The 14,550-nt window shown below is 43.6% G+C and overlaps 2 protein-coding genes across 2 annotated transcripts; both read right to left on the bottom strand.

Moving 5' to 3' along the window:
- Positions 1-6,745: 6,745 nt before the first annotated feature.
- On the bottom strand, positions 6,746-11,066 carry C2H11orf97 (chromosome 2 C11orf97 homolog). The gene is made up of 4 exons (XM_040055222.1): positions 10,874-11,066; positions 10,295-10,399; positions 8,493-8,618; positions 6,746-6,831 (listed from the first exon to the last, which is right to left on the bottom strand). Exons 1-4 carry the CDS (start codon positions 11,064-11,066, stop codon positions 6,824-6,826), a joined length of 432 nt encoding a protein of 143 aa, XP_039911156.1. The 3' UTR covers positions 6,746-6,823.
- A 1,253-nt stretch (positions 11,067-12,319) lies between these two features.
- Positions 12,320-14,532, bottom strand: ANKRD49 (ankyrin repeat domain 49). The gene is made up of 3 exons (XM_040056290.2): positions 14,474-14,532; positions 13,724-13,994; positions 12,320-13,274 (listed from the first exon to the last, which is right to left on the bottom strand). The coding sequence occupies exons 2-3, from the start codon at positions 13,979-13,981 to the stop codon at positions 12,816-12,818; spliced, it is 717 nt and encodes a 238-aa protein (XP_039912224.1). The 5' UTR covers positions 13,982-13,994; positions 14,474-14,532; the 3' UTR covers positions 12,320-12,815.
- Positions 14,533-14,550: the final 18 nt, after the last annotated feature.

Here is a 14,550-nt window from a genome sequence, read left to right as displayed (position 1 = left end):
GCCGGCCCGTCCTTCGCCCGCCGCTCGCCGCCTCCCGGCCCGAGTGCCGGCCCCCGCCCCTGGGCGCCGCCTCGGCTCCCCCTCCGCTGCCGCCGCCGCTCCGCCCTCGGGGAGAGCGGGGCTCGGGCTCCCGGCGGGGGTTCGCGGTGTCGCCGCCTCCCCCGTGCGGCAGCACCGCCGCGGCAGCCGGGGAGATGCGGCCCCGGGCCGCTGGCGGTTGCTCGTGCCCGACCCGGGGCCGTAGAAGGAATTTGTGTCCCCGCACTCAGGAGAGGGTCCGGTGAGAACCCAGGCTCCAGCACGCACGGGAAGGGTCGTGGGGACGCGCCCTAGCACCTCTGGTGGGTTATCTCGGTTTGGTGCCGTGTTTTTATCACAGCCGCTTTGTCGCTGCCTTCATCAGCAAGTCAGAGGAGAGAAAATAAAACGAAAGGCTCTCTGGTCGACGTAAGGACAGGGAGAGGTCGCTCAGCAGTTACAGTCATGGGCAAAACAAAACCGATTTGGGGAAATTAATTTATTGGCAATCAAATCAGACTAGGGTAATGGGAAATTAAACCAAAGCTGAAAAATACCTTCTCCCACACCCCTCCCTTCTTCCTGGACTCAATGTCGCTCCCAATTTCTCTGCCCCCTCCCCAACAGCGGCACAGTAGGATGGGGAATTGGAGGCTGCAGGTAGTTCATCACATGCCGTCTCTGCTGCTCCTTCCTCCTCAGGGAAAGCACTCCTCACACCCTTCCCCTGCTCCAGTGTGAGTCCTCCCATAGTTCTTTGAACTTCTCCAACGTGAGTCCTTCTCAGGGCCTGCAGTTCTTCATGAACTGCTCCAGTGTGGGTCCTTTCCACAGGGCACACTGGCTGCTCCAGTGTGGGCCCCCAGTGGGGTCACAAGTCCTACCAGCGAGCCTGCCCCAGCATGCACTTGCTTTCTCCATGGGGCCACAGATCCTGCCAGGAGCCGGCTCAGCAGCGGAGCCTCCTATGGGCATCCACCTGCTCCGGCGTGAGGTCCTCCATGGGAACATCCTGCCTCACCATGGACCACGGGCTGCAGGGGAACCTCTGCTCCAGCCCTGCAGCACCTCCACCCCTTTCTTCTGCACTGATCTTGATGTCTGCTCTCACATATTTTCACTCCTCTCTTCTCCAGATGCAATTGCTTCTGTGCAGTAACTTCTTTCCTTTTTAAACACATTATCCCGAAGGTGCTATTGCTATCACTGATGGGTCCGCTGTGGCCAGCAGTGTGTCTGTCTTGGAGCTGGCTGGTATTGGCTCCACTGGTCATGGGGGAAGTTTCTAGCACCTTCTCAGAGAAGCCACCTCTGTCACCCCATGACTACCAGAACCTTGCCACACAAACCCCATATATGAGCACATGTAGGAGCAGGGGGCAGAGGACCACAGGGGGAGGAGAGTCCCTCCATACATGTCACAAAGGCTGACACACTCTCAGGTCTCCCCTGCCCTGTTGCCCATGAGAAAGCAGGACTGCTCTGCTGCTTCTCATGTGCGTTCTCATTTATTTCTTCCAGTGCACACCTGAAACTGCCAGAGGTTTTAAACTCTAGTGAAAGGGTTTTCCCAAGCCAGCTGAGCTATGATCTACCCACTATATTCCATGGCCTCCCTTGGAAGATGCAGGGGATTTTTGGGGTTTGTTTTTTGTTTTTTGGTTGTTGTTTTTTTTTTTTTTAAAGAGGCGATTTAGAGAGTGAGGTTGACAGCAATTTTGAATAAGTCACTTATTTAGGAAAAAAAATAAATAAAAGAAGTGACAGCTGCCACAATAGCTTTGAATTCCTACTAAATTCAATCAGTTTAAAGCACCTCTAGGATGCACAACAATTTTGAAAACTAAATGAAAATAAAATTTAAAAGAGGATTCTTTTTGCTCCTTTACAGCTTTCTTAGAATCGTGCATGTTTATTCTAAAATCTCAAAGTTATTTCAAAACTACAAAACCTCATGGTTACCAGAAAATTACATTTTCCAGCTCTGCTTCACAGAATTGCTGTGAAAAAGTACTTCACATAGGCTCGAAACTTTTTTCCTAAGTAATTTGCTTCAGTGAACTGAAAGCTTGTTGACTCACACAGTTCAGTGTTTGTACAGAACTGAACAAGTTTCCAGACTTTGCACATGCTCATATCCAACAGCTGTAGATCCAAGGTCCTCTCCTATATATCTGCTGAGGGCAGCAGAGTTACACCAGGCATAAATTCTCAGTGACTGGATTTCAGCACAGATTTTACATACCACATACATCAAGGCCCTCGACTTGACTGTATATTAATAAGAAAAGTGATTCAGGCCTGTTTACTCAAAAAACAATAAAGCACAGTTGTGTGTGAGGGTGGGATTAGGTTAGAAGCTAAGGTTAGGTAGGAAGCTAAGTCAAGTCCATAAACCTATTGTACATAGTCATTCCATACTGTGTACATAACACTTCCATAGTCCCTGCTGCAAGCACTCGTGAAATAGAAGAAACGCCAACAGCTGTGGCTGGAGTTGGTATCTGGCTTCCTGCTGCAACACACGGAGTTGGTTGGAAGGGATGTCCGGGGAACACCAGTCCACCCTAGTGGATGAGGTGAATCGGCCGGCACCAGCGCCTGTCTTGATAAAGAACTCATTTTAGTCACAAAATGGGATTGTGGAGAAGTTGATTTTCTTCAGTAGAAAACTGGAAAAAAAAAAAAAAAAAAAAAAAAAAAAAAAAAAAAAAAAAAAAACCAAAACAAACGACCAACAACAACAACAAACACAAAAAACCACAGAAATACAATGCTGAAAAGAGTAGAATTCTGTGAAGCCTCAGGCTGTATGTAGATTCAATCCAGAGCCCACCCCATACAATTAACACTACATAAAATGAACACTATCCCAAGTCTGCATTAATCAAGGATTCAAAGTGGTCCAAACACACAACTGTTAGTTATTTTGTTTATTCAGACATTTTCCCGATAATATGAGAAATCTGGGGCTTGTGAAAGTGAGTGGGAAAGCTCAATTGACTTCTGTGGAATTCTGATTCACACAATAAATTTGATCATATCAACTGCAATGACAATTCTTATTTTCCTTCAGGAGCTTTCAACATTGATATGTGATTTTGGAGGAGTCTTTAGTCATTTTTTCATTTCCATTGCTTTAAGATTTGCTTCTAAGTGTTTCAAATTCAAAGCCTGACTGGTTACATTGATGATGCAAGGCCTGATCCTGCCTGTGGTATGTCAACAAAAATGTTGGTATTAATTCAGCATTTATGAAATGTTTCAGGACAATGTAACATGGAAATCTTTATAAGCCAAATAGTGAAAAGTTTGAAAGAAAAAAAAAAAAAAAAAAAAAAAAAAAACAACACCAACAAAAAAACACCAACAAAAAAAAAAAAACCAAAAAAACCACAAAAAAAACACCAACACTTTCCTTTGAGCATTCATAGCAAGAGTTGCCCAGTTACTTCTGATTTTTTGCAGTCTCACAGTGAAACTTCAGTGTGACTTTCATCTGCACATCAATGGCCTCCATGTTAAGACTATTGTTATGCCAAGACAAATATCTTGAATTATTTAGCATGAGATCAAAACATGGCTTTCTGAATTCCTCAACACAACATCTGCTAAAGCTCTACACTGCATCTTAAAACAAGCTGTTACTGAAATCCACAGCATGTTGTAGTTGTATACACAACATAGATATCCAGAGCTATAATAATATTGGGTTTATTATGGCAAATAAGAATTTAATCATTTCAAGATGAGAGGACAGTAGCCTAAATAATTTCTATGAGTAATATTGTCACTTTAAATTAATTTTCCTTTTACACCTGCCACTGTGGAAACTAAATATATGTTTACATTTACATGTTGTGTGTAGTCCACTGGTTCAAAAATCTTTATAGAATTTATATCTATTATTCATCAAAATGAAATGTATATTTGAGATATATTTTAGGATTTTTACAAATTACAGATCTGAATGTTTTGTGGCTGCTGTCTTCAAACCCTGCCCATATGGGGAAGAGCAGAAATGCATTTTAATTGGATATTCATCATAGTCATTACTGAAAATAATGACAGCTGTGCCTTCATCTACAAGTCTAGCAGACTCCTAGAAACCTTGGTGTAGTAAATTTAACAGCCAAATGTGATGTGTTGCTGTAGAGTGAGGGATACAAGGGGTGACCTCACTGTCAGGACCAAGGTTGGAAGTCAGGTGTCCTCAGATCTGTGTATAGGTCAGATGTTTCTCTCCCCTTTTAATCATCTCATTTCTTGTCTAGAGAAAGAAGTACCAGCCTGGCAGCAACCCATGTCCACTTCAGTTTGCCTCATTTCTGCCATAATACACAGCATATCCTTGGCACAATCACATCAGCTACTTTGTGTTGGCAGGGTGTTGTCAAGCAGTTTTGTTCACTCAGACTTGGGAAAAACTCCATGGACATCACTGAGAAGTATGATATGATGAAGGCTGAGTAGTGTTGCCAGATGCCTGAAGACCTCCCACAGGGAACACATCTGCTTTTGTCAGCTTTGGAGATAAACCAGTCCAGGAGATAGCCCCATGGACTGAGGACCACACAGACTTCTTGGCACTATATATGCAGCTTGGGAGTGCTTTAACTGCTACGTGGAAATCACAGCAAGTTCTCATGTTGCTGATAGTCAGGAATTTAAAATAATATGCTGTGTGTTAGTAATGAAGCTGTTGCAAAATAAAAAATATTTTGCTTATTTGAAGGTTGAATATTTGCCATCACTAACAGCAGTAAATATTTTCACCTTGAACTTCCCAACTGGCCTCCTCCTGTACTCTGACTCACTCTGTGTTGTCACACTATAGAAATATTTAAGCCTAGAAAAGTTTTTGAAGCTATTTGTCAACTTTCTACAAAGATGGTTGAAAAGTTGCTGTAATACATGGGTTGTGTTTTCAGCCACAGCTATCAACCCAGACATTCTGTCAGCTGGGGAAACCTTGTGGGGTTTTTCATCATAAGAAAATGTGATCAGCTTCAAAGCGTAGGAGGATGCTGTCTGCTACCAAAATGAAACTAAGAATGATGTTGAAGTCTCTTCTTCATAAATAGTGCCTATGGTTTCAATGTTAGTTTTGCCAAGTAAGATCCTAAATTGTCTATGAAAAGGGATGAAAGAAGTTTTGTTCTGTATAAATGATACACTTTGTATTTCAGTGTGAAGTTTAAATACCTGTAATTTGACCACCTAGTGTTTCATATGCAGGATTATAATCTTTCTTCTTGGAAGTTTAAAATTCGGAAATACGATGAGAGATAGAAGTCCAATTGAAAGCTGATGCCTGACAATTTTCTGGACAAACAAACTCATGTTTCTGCATATGCAGCAAAAGCAATGTTAAAATATTCTGCCTGGCTACAGTTTCACTTCTGACTGTGAGCAAGGTTGGACTAAAACCATGTGACGTTGATATTTCCAGGTCAAAGGCACAGGCATGAACAAATGTGCTGTGCACACTGTGAAAGAAGGATCCTGTCCAGGACATTCTTCAGTCTTCTATTGAAGCACACAGCTTTGTTGTTCACCAGTGTAGACCAGAGCAGAAATCAGAGCAGATTTTTTTTCCTGGCTGTCCCACACAATCTTCAGACAGCTGACACACATGTGGGTACCAGCAGGCCAGAATTTGGCTCTGTGAGTATTTGTAAGCAGTTATCAATAATTTCAATCCTCCTTGAGTTTTCTGAGCACTGGACTTCATCTTATGCAGCCACAATGGCAAGAGACAGTGATGTGCAACCAGCACTACTGCTCTCATTTTACCCACGACAGAGAGCAAGGATTTGTAGTAAAAATTCTCTTTGGACATATTTGAACATCAGAGATCGGGGTCATATCTCACTCCAGGAGACAAAACTAGCCCTAATTTGAAGTAAATCTCCTAAACCACATATAATCTAGTTATGGGGCTCGCAATACCAACTGCTTTAATAACTTGACTGCCTCCTGTTGTGCTTCATTACTTAATAATGTAGATGCAGCCTTGGAAAAACGTGTTTAATCACTAGTACTATTACAGGCAATGATGTAATGATAAAAGCAATGATAACAATTGCATTTCTAAACAGTAGTGATAAGTTTGGCAATGAAATAATAAAATTAAAAAGAAAAAAAAAAAAAAGAGGAAAGGAGAACTGAACAGTTAGACAGTAAAAAGTCACTGTGGTAATACATAGCAAACTAATATTCAATGGGTGTTACCTCACTGTAATAATGGTTTAAGAGTGAGAGTGGCAAGTGATTTCAGGTTCCATGCTGTCTCTGTGGTTCTTTGATATGATGATAGCTCTTATATGGAGAGAGGCTTATTTATATTAAACTTTCATTAAATCAGGCTAGATACCAAATCACAAACTCTTGCCTTGTGAAATGCTCAGTTTAATGGATGAACTCACCCTAAAGCATTATGAGGCATTTCTTCAATTGCATTAAAAAAAATCTGCTGGAACTTAGAATCACTTTGCAAAAGAGAAAACTATGAAAATATTGACTTTCACAGTTGCATGTTTTTCAGCAAGAACATCTTGTAATCTTTGGATTGTGATGTTTTCATTGCTGGGGGAAATATGGATCAGCTTTGGCTACTTACAACATTGGATTAAAAAGTAGTATGAGGATATGAATAAAACAACAAAAAGGAACTAACTCCATATTCAAGGAAAACTTTATTTAAAATCCTATAAATAAACATCTACATTTCCAAAGGTAGCTAGTTATGCTGATGTTTGATTTGACACATCAAAGCAGGCTCAGGTCTTCACAGCACTGACATTCAGCAATCTGTAAAAAAGACAACATCTGCTCTAAGGATGGATGAGACACACATAGTGAGCCCTCCAAACCACTGGTCACTTTTAGGGAAAGGCAGTAAAAGGAAGAAGCAAAATGCCTTTACTTAAGTAAAGTCAGCAATATGAATACATATATTTTTTTTTCTTTCTTTTTCTCTCTTCTGTTTATATCACCTGCATATTTTCCCTTCATTTATTACAGTTTCTTTCTGTGTCTCCTCTTTCATTCCCCTTATCAGTGCTTCTTCCTTTTCCTTCACTGGTTCCTCTCCCTCTGGCACTAAACACAGTGGGCTCATCCTCTCTTATCATCTCTTCCCTTTTGTCCATTTGTACCCACTCCATCTCCCCCCAAGTCTCTCCTTTCTTCCTCAGATCCTTACACAGAAAAGTGTGCATGAACGGAGATGATTTGGTGAACATAGGAGCTAAAGCCAGACTGTGCCCAGTTTTCACCCCGTTATGCATCTTTTCTGCCGCCTCTTCTCTCATGATGCCTGCCTGCCCACTGCAAAACAGGCAGCACAGCTAGTAAGGAGGGCGCCACTTGTTTCTAGCAGCAGTCCCTGAGAATGAAGGTCCATCCAAATTCCCAAAGGAAAATCAGCAGATTTTCAGCACCTACATCAATCTGAACGAACTGCTTTGTTTTAAAGCTCTTCTTCATGGTTCTGAACAGGAAATGGAGAAGATCATGATCTTTGAAAACTCTGCTTGCCTTCAGTAGAAACCTGAGGTACATGAGCTTTATAATAATGCCAACATCTCAAAACTCTGAGTCATTCTGTAGTTGTTAGGTATGCTCTATAACTTAAGCGTTCCTACAATTAAGAAACTCTAAAGTAAAGGCAGTGTGGCAGAAGGCTGTACTGGTTATACACTTCTAATACCAGTAACAGCTTAATCCATGCTGCTCTTGAAACTAAGATGCCACTATCTCCTGTTCTCACAAGATCAAGATAGGAAGAAAGAGGTGCAAGTCATGCAGCTTCCTGTATTTTTAAACCACTATCCCCCAAGAATGTGGGAATGAGCTTCATGTAATGGCAAAATATGCTGAGTTCATATATTCTGCCAGGTCATGGCACTAAAAACATTCCTCTTAAAAAGCAAACAAACTCTGTTTCCTTAGGGTTTAAAGACAGTTAGGTTAGGAGAGAATGTGGGCACACACTACACTAAAATCTATAAAAAACAGGTCTGCTCCACAAAAGCCACACTCTACAGACTGTGAAGAGAGAAACACATTTCCCAGAACACCAGCTGACCATTGCAGGCAAATATGAAAATGCCTGAAAGAATACCTAGATCAAGATCTTTTCAGGAGGTGTGCTGGAGGAGTGCTTTTCCAAACAGTTGAATTTCTTAAGGTTAGATGTTAAGGACAGTAAGGTTCATAATGAACGTGAAACCAACACTCACCATCTATCAGTACAAACCAAGTGATTATTCCACAAAATAGATGTGGAACCTTTACAAAAGTTTTCAGAATATGAAAAAAGGTGGCTCAACACAGCAGATTTCTTCCGCAAAGATTTCAAAGTCTGTTGCCTACGTACTAAAGGAAGAGATGGATTAGCTCTGCAGAAAGATGCCCTGCAACTTAAAAATGAGGTGTTATAGTGAAAGTTTCTTATTATTGACTCTTACTTTTCATTTTTGCATGTCTTGAGTAGAATTGAGGCTGTAAAAGTAAATCGTTGCTGTTCTGTGACACTGGTTTCAGGCTTCTAATGGAGAAATTGTTCTTCACATTCCAAACTCCTTCCAGAGCCACTGTTAACAATTTCACAAAATAATAGCTTTATAACAGATTACTTCAGCTTGTTTTAGAATTAATATAAAACTACACAATAATGTTCTTCCATAGTTAATGAAAAGAGATTGACATCTTCAGAGAGCAATTCAGATTGCTAAAGGTACAACAACGCTCTCTACTGTTTATAGAAGCTCTTAGGACTACTCAGGCATGAATTTAGGACTACTGAAGCACAATACAGCTTGTCTATAATAAATAAGAAACAGCAGTAACACCACTGATGCAGTCAGCATCCTTTTTTGGTCATACTGGAATACCAAATGCCCTCATGAAAATACAGAAAACAACATCCACCCCCCAAAAAAACCCAACCCAAAAACTAACTTAAAAAAAATAAAAAAAAAAAAAAAAAAATAAAAAAATCAAAGCCATCACCACCAGAACAAAATTAAAAGCGAATTTATTTTGTGGAAGGGTTACAATTTACTGTCCATCTAATTTATTTTAAACAATACACTTTAGTAATCTAAACTGTGTAAATCAGTAACCACAACCTGACACCTGTTGTCTATCAGAGCCCGTGCCACTTAGTAAGCATCTCTATTTGTCCAAACAGCTGAAAAAGGAATTCAGTACTTGCTGAATAATCTGTGCACCAGTATCTATATTTATCATATTTATCATTTATCATTGTATGCTATTCCTATAACATTATGCTTACATACAATTTCTGTACTGAAATTGTCTTGCTATAGATCCATATTATACAGTCTTGTAACAAATATTTGTGTAGTTTCTCTATTATCTTTAGTACTTTAAGCCTTTGTAACATGCATTTCTTTGAGACACTCCTCAAAAGTCATGAGAACATATAAGGTAGCATCCATTTATTCAACCAGACTGAAATATTCCAGACCATTTTGATCCACTGGCAGAGGGATGCAGAAAAAATAGTTGTGTTCAGCTCTTAGCAACATTAGGCACATGAGAAGATTGAGCAGACCAGTGCTAACATCTGCAACTCAGCTCTGTGTTCACGACCCCTTTTCAGTCAACAGGAAAAGAACAGGCACTTTTAGAGCATGACACATGCAACGACAGGTGTCTAGGACAAGTCAAAAGAATGTCCAAATGTGCCTCTTTTCCTCTGCTTACTACACACAGGGGCTACCTAAGGAAGTCATTTGCAGGTGTGTGCTTTAATACCCTACAGAGACTAATCACAGTAATAAAAATTACAGGCTCAAATGGTCCTTACATCTGCTGGGTACTGATTACATCACCTAATTTAGGTACATTTTTGCCCGTGAATCCAACTGTTTTAAATTCATTTTGAGTGAGTTTAGGAATGGGTCTCAATCCTACCCAAGAAAAACAGTATTCTAAAAACTACAGCATTTTTTTCAAAGAAAAAGGTAACAAAACCTGCCTACTGCTTAGCAATTGTTTCTGGTTTATTAAACTGATATATCATATGGAATTATCTGTGTTCTCTCTGGTCTCAAAATTTCTGACCAAAAAAAAAAAAAAAAAAAAAAAAAAAAGGAGAAAAAAGTAATAATGACCATATGCAATCCTGCTGTTTCTAAATGTTCTGCACACAATTGCATAAATATTCTGTAATTTTGCCACAGTTCCTCAAAACATCACTTCTCCTGACATACACTTGCCACTTGCTGATAAAGACAATTACCTGCAGCTGGATGTTTAACATTGCATTCCTCTTTCTGAAAATGAAAGTGTTCCTCCAGTATTTCTTTAACTCTCCTAGGTGGCTCAACATATACACATTTCTGCCCTGTTAGTAAAATATATTGCAAAACAACCAGTTATTATAAATCCTCTGAATGCTGATGTACTTTGCTGAATGCTATTGTCAAGTTACGCTACTCTGCATCCGCCTTCAATACACTGTGAACCAAATCATTTACAATAGATAGTGTTCAGCTAGGCCCTACTCCCCAACACTGAGCAATAACCAAATGATCTACCCATACATTATAGCGTTCAGCCAGGCCCTACTCGCCAGTGCTGAGAATTCCCCAGGACAGGAGGATGGCACAGGACCCTGGCGGGTACAGCCAGACGGGGTGCGCTGGTAGCCAAAGCCACCCCAGGGCCACTCAGAGAGACGGCCACTTGTGCCTCGCCGTGACAGACATCCCAAGGCGGGGCCGTAGACGGAGAGGCACCCAAGAAGACGTCCTCGCTGCAGGAAGTCTCCAAGGAGCTGAAAAGAGACGCGGACACCCCACGGCACCAGGGCCAGCACCTGCCGCCGTGCCGGGGGCCATCAGCGAGGAGTCGCGGGGAACGCCTGGGCTCCCGAGGGGACACGGCGAGGCGGGCCCGGGCTGGGGCAGGGGTGGCCGGGGCCGGCCGAGCTCACGGGGGTGCTCGCCGCGGGTGTCGCCCCCCGGCTCCCCGGCCGCCGCCGCGGGGATGCGCCGGCCCGCCGCCCTCATGGCCGCCGCGCCCGGGCGGTTGTGCCGGGCTGTTGCGCCGGGGTTGCCAGGCCGCCCGGCAGGCGGGGCTGCGCCGAGGCGGCTGCCGGCTCCCGAGGCGCCGGGACGGCCCCCGAGGCAGGGTGCGGCCGGCCGCCGGCCCCGGGGACAGCGGGCCCCGGCCGCCGCGGGCTGGGGGACAGCTCTGGGTGCCATTGACAGCTACTCCTTCGTGTCACTCGGCGTGGCCGCGGGAGCGGGGCACGCACATCACAAACTCGGTACCGCTGTGGGCTGTCACCACTGACCTGCCGTGTCATCCCCGCCCGAGGCGATGCCGGACTGAAGGGAAGAGACCGCGTCCAGTTTAACTGATGTGTATCTACCGCTACTCAAAAGTACTAGTTTGGTCATAAAAAGAGGCATCTTCAGACACTGCTCATTGGACTGAAGTGGCCTTGTGGCCTTGTAATCCACGTCTCTATTATTCCTTGGTACATTTCAACGTATATTCATCTTCTTCCACAGACGTCCTGAAACCAAACTTTCAAAAACAATAAGCACGAAAATCATGTTACACCACTCATAGTTCAAAAGCTGTGCCTCCATTTTCCAACAGAAAGTGCTGAACGTTACACACTGCTTCTGAAAGGTGACACCCTCCACAACAGCTTGATCAGAGCACCAAATGTGGGCCAACAAATCCCACCCCTGCTGCTACTGCTACAGTCGTGCTGCGTATGTGTTCGTGGAAGGAGCTTGGGATCACTCAGTAAAGCATCTGCATGGGACAGTGAAGTGTTTACTACAGCTCTCATGCTGATGGTACTTCGGCATTTACATTCAATTTTCAGTTCAATTCGTTTAACAGAGAAGCGACTTTTTCCACTTCTAAATTACAGATGGTAAAGTTGAAGCTGAAAATCATACTGCATGCCCTTACCATGGGGAAATTTTAGTGTACTAACTTGAAAGTGCAAGAAAAATACTAAATTGCCTGTAACTAAATCAGACACTACAGTATACTGGCTGTTTATCCTCACGTGGTAGTGGCTCATTTTTTCCAGCTAATGTCACATTCTTGACATTAAGTCTTTATGTAACTTGATTGCAAGGGAAAAGTAAACAGATCTTGATAGAAGGTCACTTCCTCGAAAAACACCAGGAAAAAAATAAACCAAAACTACTTTCTTATCCTATGAATAATGTGTTTGATTTATGAAGAGGCAATTGCACTGATGAATGGGCTTTCAATTAAAAATATGACAAAACACTTTGGGCTAAATATTTTATTTTATAATTAGCCTTACATTAGGTTCATTTAACGTTTTGTGTATCACCCAAATAAGTTACATTCATTCTGAGCTTTCATGCAGTTTTTAAAAAGTTATACTTTCTCAAAAAATAATTTTCAAGTGAGCTGTAATAAACTCTGCATAACCAAGCCAGAATTTTTTCACATCAAGTAATTATTCCAGTTTTCCCTCCTGCTTTGACACTACAGACAACTTACAAAGGCCTCTCCAGATCTGCACTAATTAAATAGAAACTCACAGAAATTACTGAGACTTTCTGACTACCTTGACTAACAGCAGTAGCGCTTCAAAGTACAAGCGTGACCACTGAGCTGCGCTGCAGGAAGTGACATTTTGCCTGAGGAGAATACTGAAGTATCTTACAATAAAACCTCGTTGCAAAGAGACAGACCACCACCGATGGACATGCAGAACACTAACAGAAAGAGGCAGAAAACCTCACATTCACAAGCTTTTATGGGGACACAGCATTTATGCAGTCTTCTACTATTTCAAAAAGGTAGTGATATATATCAGTCCTCCTTGCAATGTCAAGGGCAGTTTCATCCAAGTTGTTTTTCAAGTCTGGCTTCACGTAGCGATTCATCAGCAGGAGCTCAAGGGTTTCCCTGCTGTTTTTGTTTCCCGCAGCAATGTGCAGGGGTGTCAGCAGGCCATTGGTCTGCGCGTTGATGTCTGCACCCTGCTGAAGCAGGAACGCGGCCACTCTGGTGTTGTTCCACTTGCAGGCGCTGTGCAGGGGCGTCCAGCCGTCCACGGTCTGCGCGTGAACGTCGGCCCCTTGGGCCACCAGCTCGTGCGCAATATCCAAGTGCCCGCTGTAGGCAGCTCGATGGAGAGGAGTGTATTGATCTTCATCACGAGCGTTCACTGGAGCCAGCTTTTCCGTCAGGAGCCTCCTCACGGTGCTCAGCTGTTTAAAGAAAACAGGGAACTTCACGTGATTCTACGAAACAAGGTGTATGGTTTTGATGGTCCTGAAGTTCAATGGAAAAGCAATTTCTGTCAGTGTCAAAAGCACTTAGAAAATCTCGGATGCATCCTCGCCACCGCAGTTAAAAGGCTTATTTGCCATGAAGAGCCTAGCATGCTTTCAGTTTACAGAAGTTAAAAGAAAAGTGCTGTTACTTGAACTTTGAACTAGAATCAAAATTTGTTCTAAAAGCCAATGGATCCAAAGATGTTTTAGCGTGCATGGGCTGCAAAGGGGGCTACCTTACTGTGGCTTGCAAAACCAGATCAAAGCAGCTCAGAGGAAGAATGAAAAGTATAGGTAAATTTCTGTTTGTGGATGAGACTACAGATGCGAGCTCAAATTAACATTCTTGTAAATTATAAATATGAACACAGCAAGTGCCTTACCCGATTGTTTTCAGCTGCCCAGAGCAGCAATTTCTCTGGGTGTTTCTCCATTTTCTTCTCTTGCATTTCGTACCATTCCTCCGTTCTTTCTTGCTCATCATCGTCATCATCAGACTGTCCTGACCAACAGCTCTGAGTTCCTACAGGAATCAAATGCCTGTGCGTCTCCAGTAGTTCAAGCTGGTTAAAATGCTCTGTGAAGTCTTCGAACAGCTCGCTGTCATCATCATCTTCATCGGCTTGCTTCTCTTTATTCATTTTCAGTCAGCATCTGTGAGCAGCAGATTAACAACAATATTTATACCGACTGTAACTATTATCGGTGCACCGTCAGTAAAACTATCTGATGGATGATGCCGATATCAACAAACAGCAAAACTCGAGGGAAAACTCAGTGATCCTCCGCTAACCCGGCCTTTGCCAGCTCTGCCAGAACTCACAGATAATATCCACGCTAGAAAAGCACCGCGTTACCCCGATCCCCGAGCGGCACCACCTCCGGACTGCAGCGCAACACCGCGCGAGGGTTTGCTGGGCGCACTCGAAACGCTGCTCGCTTTACTAACAAAGGGTCCGGAGAGCAGCCCGGGCTTCGGGGCAGAGTCTCCGCTCCGGCCCGCAGCACCGGCCCCGCTGCCCTCCGCCGGGCCCACATCACCCCGGGCAGGCCCCGCCGCCCCGCAAGAGACCGAGCGATGCCCGCCCGCCCCGGGGGTCTCCCATCCGCCCCGCCCGGCCCCGCTCCGGTACCTGCGGCCGCAGCGCCGCCGGGGGCTCCGGGCGGGGCGGGGCCCGGCGAGCGCTTCCGGGCCGCGCGGCCGCGGACG

Source organism: Hirundo rustica, chromosome 2 (genome assembly GCF_015227805.2).
Source record: "Hirundo rustica isolate bHirRus1 chromosome 2, bHirRus1.pri.v3, whole genome shotgun sequence".
In the NCBI taxonomy this organism is placed as follows: Eukaryota; Metazoa; Chordata; class Aves; order Passeriformes; family Hirundinidae; genus Hirundo; species Hirundo rustica.
The sequence above is the reverse complement of the archived record's forward strand: the minus strand, read 5'-3'. Positions and strand labels throughout refer to the sequence as shown.